This window comes from Corylus avellana, chromosome 1 (assembly GCF_965113065.1).
Source record: "Corylus avellana chromosome 1, dhCorAvel1.hap1.2, whole genome shotgun sequence".
Classification (NCBI taxonomy): domain Eukaryota; kingdom Viridiplantae; phylum Streptophyta; class Magnoliopsida; order Fagales; family Betulaceae; genus Corylus; species Corylus avellana.
In genome coordinates this window covers 978535-990596 of record NC_142490.1, presented here as the reverse complement: position 1 = coordinate 990596, position 12062 = coordinate 978535, and the positions used below count along the sequence as shown (strand labels likewise).

At 35.2% G+C, this 12062-nt stretch overlaps 2 protein-coding genes across 2 annotated transcripts; one reads left to right on the top strand and one right to left on the bottom strand.

Annotated features, from left to right (window-relative positions):
- The first annotated feature begins 3635 nt into the window (after positions 1–3635).
- Positions 3636–5527, top strand: LOC132172320 (GDSL esterase/lipase EXL3). The gene is made up of 5 exons (XM_059583798.2): positions 3636–3924; positions 4016–4146; positions 4247–4480; positions 4893–5148; positions 5286–5527. Exons 1-5 carry the CDS (start codon positions 3642–3644, stop codon positions 5477–5479), a joined length of 1098 nt encoding a protein of 365 aa, XP_059439781.2. The 5' UTR covers positions 3636–3641; the 3' UTR covers positions 5480–5527.
- Positions 5528–6333: 806 nt separating this feature from the next.
- FBS4 (F-box family protein) lies at positions 6334–9378 on the bottom strand. Its single transcript, XM_059582859.2, has 6 exons — positions 9294–9378; positions 9082–9130; positions 8491–8913; positions 7330–7404; positions 7121–7230; positions 6334–7003 (listed from the first exon to the last, which is right to left on the bottom strand). The coding sequence occupies exons 3-6, from the start codon at positions 8845–8847 to the stop codon at positions 6742–6744; spliced, it is 804 nt and encodes a 267-aa protein (XP_059438842.2). The 5' UTR covers positions 8848–8913; positions 9082–9130; positions 9294–9378; the 3' UTR covers positions 6334–6741.
- Positions 9379–12062: the final 2684 nt, after the last annotated feature.

Below are 12062 nucleotides of genomic sequence, written 5' to 3'. Positions count from 1 at the left end.
GCATTTGGATCATGAACTATTAAAGAAAAAATAAGGAGTTTATAGGCGTGGGATAAAAATGTAATTTCTAAGCTAAACTTAGAAAGACCTGTGTCTTTAAGTTCAAGTTGTCAAATTTATATATTAATTAATAAGTATTTCCCCAATCTGGTATCTCAACTGAAGATAGCTAAATCGACAAAAATAAATGGTTTTCACTCTTTAACATGGTACCCATAATCTAAAAATTACGAAAGTTTCTAAAAATAGAGGAAATTAAAGGAAAACATATATATATCCAACAGATTTCAATGGTAACAGATAAACAAGAAAATACCAGCAAATCCATTGGAAGCGACTCGAGGCGTGAGTCCGACACGCAGCCTTAAACTGGAGGTCTCTTGAGTCGCCGACATTGTTGGAACACCGGAAACAGTTTCTCTATTTGGAAAGCCCTTTGGTTATGGAGAGGGCGCCATATCCAACAATCATGTGGGTTGGTAAATATAGTGGGGGTGGTTTTTTTTTTTTTTTTTTTTTTTTTGTCACTGCGGGGTGGGGTTTAGTGCAATCATATTATCTTTTCCTCTCTCGACTCTCACTGTATTAGTGGCCTATGCTAGTTTTGGAACTAATCGGTCATAATAAAAAGCCCATATGTTAAGATTTTAATATGGGATGAAGACAATTTTAATAGCGTTGGAAAGCTTATTTAAAGTGTTACAAATTTATATTTCATAAAGATTTTTTAATTCCAACATTTATTGGGTAAAAATGGGCGATCAAGATAAATACAAAAATTGTTCCCAAGAGCCTCGGTTAAAGGTCGGTCAATTCCCATTCCACCAAGGTGACTTCCCGAGAGCTTTGGTTGTTGGATTAGTTGATGCTTGTTGACCGAGGTGCTACATCTTACAAGAACTTGAGGTGTTCGGTCACTAGCCGATCAAAGCTTTATCAACTGAGGGCTTCATAACAAGGCCTTGTTTGAATGCGATTTGACAGTGTTGATTTATTTCGCTTTTCTATTAGGGTTTGAACTTGTTTTTCCCTTTGTCTCGTCGGATAGGAAGTAGGGTTCATGTATTGTGTCCCCCTTTTGTTATACAAATGTTGTTTAGCCTCCAAACATAAGGGGTATTGACAATCTAAGTGATTACCGCCGTCAGATATGATCGTCCATCTAGGGCTGGTTGGTTTCAGTCAATTTATAGGGCATATAAATTTAAGAAAAATATTAGGCGTTCTTCTAGTATTCTCATATTGTCATTCCAATTGTAATGTGACTTTTAAAATCATTAATAGATTAAAAGTCAATAATGATAATTTCAAATTCAACAATAATTTTAAAAGACACATCACAATTAAGAAAACATAAAAAAATATTAAAAGAACACCTAACTTTTTTTCTAAATTTAAATAGGCCTGCTTTGGCAGACCAATAGAGTGGGGAGGCTTTGCTTCCACGGAGCTTATACCATTAGGGAGACGGAGGAGGGCTTTCTAGTTTCGAAGAAGGGTTTGGGGCTGTGAACTACAAGTTGGGCATTTTATTTAATTTTTTTTTCAATAGATAAATTAATTAAAACTAGTAGTAGCTATTAAGCTATGAGATGAGTATGGAGGTTGGCGCTCTTATCAATCCTGGTGACAGTCCAGCTGTCAAAAGAGCTGAGGAGACCAAGTATGAAAATAATGGGGTAATTCATGAGATGAGATTTTTGGAGGATAAATAATGAGTAGTCTCCCTCGAGGAGAATAAGCTGGCGTTAATTTTGCAGTTGGGTCACAAGAGGGACCCAATGTGGCAGACCCATCAGAGTTGGTGCCAATGGCAGCAAAGGCTGAGTCAGAGTGGGATGAGAGGATGGATGTGTTAAAATTTATTTTAATTAAAGCACGTAACATTAGTCAATGCTTTTAATTAAAGCCCCAATTATTTTTTTTTTTTTTTTTTTGACATGTCCGCACAAGAGGGGGAGGGGGAATTCGAACTAGTAACCTCCGCTTCATTAGGCGTGGTCCCAGCCGATTAAGCTACCTCTTAGGGACAATTAAAGCCCCAATTATGATTAAAAGAAAAATGTCCAATCATGCTTAATTATCTGTTTAATTAGAAGAAACCATATCTATCATAACTTGCAGGAGAAAGGGATTGAGATTTCTTAAAAAAAATTTTAAATTTGTGATTTTTAAATTTATAAATTTTAGTAATTTATTTTATCTAAACGTCTAAAATAAGTTATACTTCAGTATTTAATAAAGAAATATGACTTATTAAATTCATTGAAGCTAATTTCCTCATTAAATACTGAAATATCACTTATTTTAAACGTTTAAATGATTTGAACGGTTAAAATTTATGAATTTAAGAATTTTAAATTTTTTAAAAAAAAATTAAAAAATCTCAACCCGTAAGAAAAAGTACCTAGACGTAAGAAAAGTACCTAGAAGATGCAGTTAAGGATTCACGTTCTCTTATTAATACAGAGATGGAGACATGTCCTAAGAAAATGACGGTTAACAGCCTCCAAGAAACTGCAGTGTTATGTTTTGATCGCGACAAATCAAAGCAGCTTGGTAGCTTCCTGTTTTGTAGGTGGTTGATCATGAGACGACCATTATGACTGTGATATCTCTCTGTCCATGATTCGGGGACAATTAAGACATGAGATGAGATATCTTCCTTTGATTAGGGTGGTTAGCCTCGTTTAATGCTAACCTTAATTTTGTTGTCTAAAAGCCACGTGGTAAGTTATGGGACTCAATGATGGGAAATTGCCCAACCAAGTTTCACTTGGAGAAACAGTAAATCTGGATGTATGCCATGAGATTTTTCATCTTCTCGAAATTTTTACAGGTATTCGATTCGTGTGTTGATATTAAAATTCTTTTTGGGCGTGTGTTTATTTTAATGGATCCCAATTTTCTGAAAAGAATTCGAGCAAAAAATTTCAAGAAATCTCGTCCTATTTTAATTACTTTCCATAAATATCTGTTTATGTAAAGAAATAGGAATTAAAGGAAAGTGAGGAGTCCTTTCCATTCTTGATTCCATTAATAATACATAGATTAAGTAGGAAAATCAATAAGGCTAAACCAATTGACCTTTCATTTTCATCTAGTTAGCCAAATGTGTCCTTAAGGGATAGCTCAATCGACTGTGAACTACGCCTAATGAAGCAGAAGTTACTAGTTCGAATCCCACCTCTCCCTTCTCTTGTATGGACATGTAAAAAAAAAAAAAAAAAAAAAAAAAAAAAGCTCGCCAAATGTTGTTTTAGCGAGTCAGAATGTTAAAATGGGAGCAAATTAAATTGTATCCAACTCAGTTATTTGAAGAAATATTTGGTCAGTTGTTACCTTGTTCATTTACAAAATGGAAAAACAAAACACTTTTTAATTTCTAGCATTGTCATTCCTCTCAATAAACAATAAATAAAAAATAAAAAAAAAATTCTTGAGAAATGTTTGGAATCAAAATCATCTACTTTCTACTTTGAAAGTGGCATTAATTGTAACCTAGCTATCTTTCTCTTTCAATACCATCTCACTAGATCCAATAAATAGGTTGCTCCATAGCCATGCATTGCATTGAACACAGAAAGCCTTGCTTCCTCTTCTTCCCCCAAATAAGCTCCATAAAATATACTCATAATACCATGAAGTCTTCCTCTCAAAAACCTCTTTCTTCTTCCTCAAACATTGTTTTCTCCATCACCATTTTCATCATTTCCCTTAACACTGCAGGCAGTGCTGCAACAATGCCTAAGAATGAACCAGTTCCTGCAGTAATAGTCTTTGGAGATTCAATAGTGGATCCGGGCAATAACAACAACATTGACAGCCTCATCAAATGCAATTTCCCACCATATGGAAGGGATTTCATAGGAGGCCAACCAACTGGAAGGTTTAGCAATGGAAGGGTCCCCTCAGACCTCATAGGTAGTGTTTGAACATTTGCATTTGCTGCTGCTAATCATATATATATATTAAAAAAAAACGATTACACTGATTAAATTAAACAAATTTTCAGCTGAATTATTTGGTGTAAAGAAGTTGTTGCCGGCTTATCTTGATCCGAATCTGCAGCTTCAAGACCTCCTTACTGGTGTAAGTTTTGCTTCTGGAGGTGCAGGATATGATCCCCTTACTGCTAAAATAGTGGTAATTAACTAATTATAACCCTCCTTCTTTTTTTTTTCTCTTTTAAATTCTAATCTCTTATATATTTTAATAGTTACTTTTGATTCATTTCAATAATCAGTCTGTCCTTTCACTATCGGATCAAGTAGAAATGTTCAAAGATTACATAAAGAAGATAAAGACAGCAGTAGGAGAAGACAGAACAGCAACTCTGTTGTCAAAAGGTATATTCATAGTGTGCACAGGGAGCGACGACATTGCCAATACTTATTTCTCCACACCGTCCAGGAGTGCACATTATGATATCCCTGGATATATTGATCTAATGGTTACATCAGCAGCAAGTTTCTTTCAAGTATGTTTCTAATTAAACACACAAATGATTGCATTACTGATATTTGATCATTTGACAAACTTGTTTGTTAGAACAGATTTTCTCATGCCGGAATACCAATCGAAAGCGCCTACAAGACTATAAAAGAGGAGAAAAATAAGCAAATGAGTTTGCCGGTATGGGCCGGCGGAAATGTCTCGGATGTATAAGTTTTAAACAAAAAGATTGACAAGTTTTTTGCTGATTAATTAGATCCATGTTGAAACTTTATGGAATATGACATCTAAACAAACAATTTTAAAAATATGAAGTTAAAGAATTTTTCTTCTTAAAGTTGTGAGTGGCTTTTATACCTTTTTTTTTTTTTTTTTTTTTTTTGATGAGTACTTTCTTGATGTTTATTAGGGATTAAAAAATAAAATAAAATTGGCAGGAACTTTATGGACTGGGAGCAAGAAGGATAGGAGTACTAAGCATACCATCAATAGGGTGTGTGCCATCACAGAGAACACTGGATGGAGGCATAGAGAGAGGGTGTTTTGAGTCTGCCAACCAAGCAGCAATTCTTTTCAATTCAAAGCTCTCCTCCCAAATGGATTCCCTCAATCGAAGGCTTCCAGACGCTAGGCTTGTCTACCTTGATGTCTATAACCCCTTGCTTGCCCTTATCCAAAACCCTGCCCAATATGGTAATCATCATCACCACCTTAACATGATGTTTGAAGAGTGTTAAAATATGAAAGTACTAACTGAATGATTAAATCAATCAATTGTAAATATAGGTAGGTTTTTACATCTTTTCTTGATCCTTGGTTTTATGATTCAGGATTTGAAGTGGCGAACAAAGGATGCTGTGGCACAGGGAACATAGAAGTCAGCATTCTATGCAACCACTTTTCACCAAATACATGTTCTGATGCCTCTAAATATATCTTTTGGGACAGTTACCACCCCTCAGAGCAAGCTTATAAGATCCTCACCCCTCTAATCATAAATAAGCACATAAATGAATTCTTCTGAGGGCCGTTCCTAGTTCTCTTTTGGTTATGTAATAATGATGTGCTTCATTTCAAGATGTCATGAATCTATTGTATTATATAACAAATGATTATATATATATATATATATATATTCGCGTGTTAGATTCAAGTTGTGCTGAAACACTCAACTTATTTAATTAAATGTGTCATATTCCTCAACCTTAATCTGCTAATTTCATATTAAGTTTGTGACGAGTTTACATATCCGTTCAGCCCTAACTGTGTAACCCTAAAACAATATGCCGAAATATCTTCATCCAGACTGTCTCGTTCCGATAGAAATATTGAAAGGAACAATGAAACTTAATTGTTAATTTGGTGCAAGTTCAGTAGGTTATTATTGTACTCAAATTAGAACTATTATATATCCACAAACTCGGCAGTATCTCTCTAGTACATGTCAACGGATTTTATACATGAGGATAATTGTTTACTATAAATTTTTGTTATGTTATGCTCCTGTCATGTGCTTTGGCTGTATGTGGCAGTAGCATTTGTCAGGCAAGATTTCCTTCCACTTTCTTTAGTGTAAAAGGACATACAACTGAAGTGACGACGCCCTCTAAGATAGGAAACCCAAAATACAGTTGGGAGGTCACTTAAATAATACATTTCCAAATAAACATAAAGATAGCCATAGATAATGACTAATAACAACTCTCAAGAAAGTGCAATCAACATCTGACAAGAACCAAGTTCCATTGATGCCAACATCTTAACTTCTGCTCATTGAAATAACCAGATGCATTGGTAAAAGTTTGCATAAAACTAAATTTAATTAAAAGTTGATGAAACAATTACAAAATTAAGTTCAAATCTTGCTTCTTTTTCTTTTCTGCAAGGGGAATATAAATGGGAACATGCAACACCAGCAAGATTTGATAAGAACAGATCCTCCAAAATCATACTGCTTTGACCAAAAATAAATAAATAAATACTAGGGAACAGTTGATACTTCATACAAGCAATAGTACCAATTGTCCTGCTAAGGAGAAAGAACAAGCCATTCTTTCAAACATATATAGGAAATATACAAGTAACCAGCTTGAAATATGTTATTCCCAAAACCATCACCTAAATCTTTCAACCCTAACACAAAATCTTAAGTTTCATATCACCTAAAATTGCCCCAGAAAATCTACAAAATTGCACACTCCCTACCCTGACTATGACCACCTATAGAGACTGGAAACAAACTATACACAGAGGAACATAAGGCGATAAGAAACAAGGAAAAAGAAATCATCGAAGTTTATTCTGAGCAACAGCATGGCATAACTCATCCTCATAGAATAGAACTCGATTAGAAGCCAAGGATTTGCACAGGGGCTTTGGTAAAGCGGATGGAACCATACATCTCGAAGGAAAAGCTGATTCTGGGAATAGAACAGCTGCAACTTGCCGCACCTCAGAGAATTTGAGACGAGAAGGTGGCCGAGGACCATGCCTTGGTGCTTTTGGGGTATGTGGGCTAGGTAACCAAATTCCCTTTCCATCTCCCCTGCTGCAAAGGATAATTTCGAATGGTAAATATAAGGGGGGGAAAATATAGAAGCATTAAAAGTAGAAATTGGATACCAAACAGAAAACAAGGATACAACTTTAAGTTTGAGATAACTACCTAAGAAAAGGCCAGTGTTCTGTTGGCCGTGGGGTCATTGCTCTTAACATCTCTTGTCGAGAGCGATCAGGAGTAGTATAATTAAAGTGGAATTGCCTTGCAAGCACAACCTGCCCACAATAGTATAAATAGAAACATCCATCTTCAACACAAAATCACAATTGACCCACATATAAACACATTCCAGAGAGAGAGAGGGATTAACTTACAGCTTTTCTAATTCTTTGAGAAACATGAAAAACAGCCCTCAGTTGGTCGTGGTGCAAGTGGCAAAGTATTTTAACCTCGAATACATGAAACAAACAGGAATTAGTGACTCAAAACAAACACAAAAAAATGCATATAGCAAACAGAAACTAGATATGCATTATGGCAGCATGCATTCAAAAATAGATACACATACCCCAACTAACATATAACACAAAGATTTGTGCAAGTGTCATGTGCCTGTTTATAATTTATGGACATGGGATTAAAGGTCCAGTCTTATGTTTTGGAAAGAATAAAAAGAAAAAATATGGTTATATGGCTATTTAAGTAAGAAGCACAATGGAATAATTTATATTCAGAAGTACATTACTGCTAAAACTGGATTCTGTTACAAAACTATAAAGCAAAACACTTAAAGGAGTATCTGGTTTAAGTAATTTCCAATATTCTAACAAGCTCAAATCAAATCTTCACACCAATTCACGAGCAAAAATTGCCCAACTATCCATATTTAAGACCTTATGTGACTAAAGCATACATTCAGTGGCAGTGAGGAAAACACATGAAACGAGTAAAAGAATGCATCAAGCAAACCACAGGAAGTCAGCTTACTCAACTTCCTAAGAAAGTGTATGTAATACCACATGATACTGGTAAAGCTAAAATGATCATGCATAACTCTCAACCTTGAAACAAATTCTAAGAAAAAGACCCAGATATTAAACCTCCACGGCTCCACCTTTCATCATTCTACTTGCATGACATCTATATACCTCCCTTCTTCGGTTTAATTTCACAATTTCATAATTCTCAACCATGTGATAGACTATGTATTAACTATTGCCCCAATAAACAGCGCTTTATATGGTAATAACCAATCCATGCTCAAGAAGAATAATAAAAAGTTGGAATCTTTAACATGGCAACTACACTGCTTAGATAGCCCACCAAAAGATGGAAGGAAAGGGTTGTACGCTATCCCATCCCCTTTTGTGGGTTTCTCAGCTCACAAATCAGCCACTGTCCTTTGATGGCCCTCCGCATCAACAAAATCTCAAAATCCTAATTTCTAAACATAAAATGAAAGAAAAATATATTCAAGATTACATGATTACAGATAAACAAGCAAGTTCTAACTACAACAGATGTATAAAGTATACCAGCAAATCCATTGGAAGCAACTCAAGCCGGGACTCAGACTCACAATCTTCAACTCGAGGTGTCTTTGGTGTTCCCAGGAAATAGTTCTGCTTAACCAAATTCACCGGCGACAACATCAAAGGGCTTCTATCAACGGACTTATTATCTTCAAGCGCCAGATCACTCTCTGACTTCTTGGCTTCCAACACCGCGACCCTTTTCCTCCCAAGATCAGTACAGGACCTTGCAGCCGAGGCCTTGTTGTACCGAAGCTGAGCAAGCGTACCTGGCTTCAGATACTTGTTGCTCGAACCCCGTATTCGCTTTTTCCGCTTGGAATTCCTCGATTCCCTATCTTTTGGAGACGCTTTACCCATTTTTTCCCCAAAATTATTTTGTTCTTTATTTCCTCCAAAAATGACCAATTTTTAATTTAATCAAACCTGAAACATCAGATTTCAAAAAAAATTCCTTCAGCGTACAAATAAAATTCAATTGTTTATGCACTCGAAAGGCAAGAAATTAAAGAAAACATGGCATAAACATCATAAGCATCCAAAACCCTAATATTGCTCAGAGAAAGAAAAATCTTGAAAATTAAAGGTACTTACATAATAATTAGAAACTAGAAACCTCCTCGGAGATCTTCAATTGATTTCTCTGAAATCAAAATTACACCAAAACCCCAAGAAAGGATCAGGAATCAAACCCAAAAAATAGAAAGTCAGATAATAAAACTCAAAGCTCGTCGGAGATCGGAACAGAACAGAGAAAATAAACCCCTAGCTCCGATCGATCTAAGACAACCAGAGAAAGCACGAACCTCAGAGCCGCAGAGACTTCATTGCGAAACACTAGAAATTCGCAGAGAGAGAGAATGAAGTGATAGGGCCCGCTAGGGTTTTGTGCGCTTTATTTGAATTTCACAGATTTGCCCGCCAAAATTTCCAGCAACAGTTTATGAAAAGAAACAAAAACCGTGGGGAGTAGATATGTATTATTTTGCACGTGTCCCTCTCGCATTGGCCAGGGTCGGGGTGGACCAGTCCATGCCTTTAATGCTAACTTCAGTGCGCCACATCCGACGGTGCAGATTGCTTCGCCAGATATAGAAAATAGTAGTTTTCCTTATTTTCCTACTTTTAATTTTTAAAAGGAGAGGGAAATCAAAATAGCGATAGATTTGAGAGGGAAATCGGAATAATGAAATGACTAAAGTACCCTGGGTTTTGGCATCTTGATTTATTAGCAGCTGAGCGGGGAGCCCTTTTCAGGAATTTTCCATGACTGATTCAATGCCAGAAAGTACAGATTGAACGCTTTGATGCGCCACTAATCACGCGTGTAGTCCATGCATGTTTAATAATGCTCGTACTATTTGTTCTGCTACGATGATGTGGCATTTTGAATTTTTTTTTTTTTTCTTATAACAAAAGGGAATCCAAGGAAAAATTGTAACGTCAGCGTAATCAAATAATAGTAAAATATAGGAGTTTTTTTCAAAAAAAAATAAAAAAAAAAAAAAAAAACAAAAAAAAAAAAACAAAAAAAAAGAAAGAAAAGAAAAACAAAAATAGAAATACGAAATGGATAGCTTAACTTTGTTGCTTTTTTTTCTTCTTCTTTCTAGTTTCTATGACATGGCTCATTTTGAGTCATTCGATGGGGATTGTAGGGATCTTAATTCGGTAATAAGAGCAGCAAATTTTCAAGTTTTTTTTTCCAATCCGATTTTAATTATACATATGAAAGTTTAATAGATTACCGCATGCTATTATTAGGCGCCACCTAAAAAAAATCATAATACTAGAAAAAACGCTATTTTCTCTCTCCCTTAAAGCAACTTGGCCATCTACTTGACAAGGAGATTTCGTCTGGTTTTCCTCCTCCTCTCCTATTTTTTTACTGCTTTTTGCTTTTTTTTTACTGAGTTTCTCTCTTTGAGAAACAACTCTTCTCTCTCTAGTTATACATGGCATTGGTATAATGCTTAATCATATTAAAATTACTTGCAGTGTCAGTCTAGTGTTCGATTACGGTTTGTAATTATAGGGGATCACATGTGGCATTGGTCTAGTGCTCGGTCATGTGGTAGTCGATTTCCCATAATGTCGGTTTGGTACTCGGTCACGTGGAAAATTACTGGTAGCATTGGTCTAGTGTTTTGTCATGTGGAAAATAACATGTGATGTTGATTTGGTGCTCAGTTATGAGAAAAAATCTCCTTAATTTAATAATTGATGTAAAATAGAATGGTAACAGAAAAGTTAAGTGAGTTAAAAAGAAGGATATTCGTAATGCTCTGGTAATAATTCTTACAATTTGCATTTATCGGGTGGGATGTTACAGAAACTGTAATTTTTTGTTTTTTGTCTTTCTAATTAAGTGATCAATTCTTATTAACCATTATTATTATTATTATTATTTCCTTTGGTCATTACACAAAGTGAGCCTTTGAGTATAAGTTCCCATTGGGGCTTCCCTTATAGTTTGTCCCATTTTATAGGACAGTGATAATCGCACCAAGCATGGGCCCTAATGGTTTTAGAGTACTTCTCCTGTTGGGCTAAGTTACATGTTTGCTATAAGCGCGTAATGCTTGTTTACCTCACCCAAAACAAAGAAATTGAGGAGAAAGGCCTGACCCATTACAGCCCACTGGGCTAAGTTGTGGGCACGTTCTCTAATACCATAATGCATAGGAAAATGGTCTGAATTGGATTGAACCATAAATCCGAGTGTCATAAAGTTTTTAGTGCTGCTATGAATATTATTACTTTTTATTATAAGTTTTCTATAAATTGGCGTAGCCTTTATTATAAACTAACGTATTAGTTTATGCATGTTAGTTATTAAAATATAAAATTGTCAGGTAATAATTTACACCTATAAAATATAAAATGTTACAAAATTTGTAGAGGATTCAATTATGAGAAAAGGATCCTATCTTTTTTTTTTTTCTTTTTTTTTTAATATGTCCATACAATAGGGGGAAGGAAATTCGAATTAGTGACATGCGTTTCATTATGCATAGTTTCAACCGATTGAGCTACCTCTTGGAGACGATCCTCTCAATTTTAATTCCCCTTCATTTTCTTCATTTAGTACATTTTAAAGGTTATTGTATTTAATGCACTACCATTATTAAAAATTTTGAACAACATTACCTTTTAAAATACACTAAATAAAAAAAATTGAAGAAATTTAAAATATAGAAGATCCTTTTCCTCAATTATGATAGCTAATACTTTTTTTTTTCCTTTAAGGTCTGGGAGGACCATAAATCATTAAATCAAATCACATTATGGATAGCTGTGGGTTTTCAACATGTAATTGATTGCTTGGAGGTGCGGAGGGATGATGGTTAGTAATGATGTTAATATATAGATACAACGTGTCAAATGTCAATGATGACCTCCCAGTTCCGGCCTTGAAATAAATTACCCTTCAATTTCTGCCCCTATCGCGGTGAAGATGCCTTTTACTGTTTTACACAGCCACAGAGGGACACGTACTCCATCCATATAGGCTCACCAATAATCAGTTTCTTTTGTTGGTTGGTAATACAGTAATGGACAAAGGTGAAAGAAAA

Excerpts from the sequence above, each read along its gene's own strand:
- LOC132172320 (XM_059583798.2), top strand. The coding sequence starts at position 3,642 with ATGAAGTCTTCCTCTCAAAAACCTCTTTCTTCTTCCTCAAACATTGTT. Across the intron at positions 4,481-4,892 it reads CAGCAGCAAGTTTCTTTCAA|GAACTTTATGGACTGGGAGC; the intron begins GTATGTTTCTAA and ends TAAAATTGGCAG. Across the intron at positions 5,149-5,285 it reads CCAAAACCCTGCCCAATATG|GATTTGAAGTGGCGAACAAA; the intron begins GTAATCATCATC and ends TTTATGATTCAG.
- FBS4 (XM_059582859.2), bottom strand. The coding sequence starts at position 8,847 with ATGGGTAAAGCGTCTCCAAAAGATAGGGAATCGAGGAATTCCAAGCGG. Across the intron at positions 7,405-8,490 it reads TGCTTCCAATGGATTTGCTG|GTTAAAATACTTTGCCACTT; the intron begins GTATACTTTATA and ends CATGTATTCGAG. Across the intron at positions 7,231-7,329 it reads CTCAAAGAATTAGAAAAGCT|GTTGTGCTTGCAAGGCAATT; the intron begins GTAAGTTAATCC and ends TATTGTGGGCAG.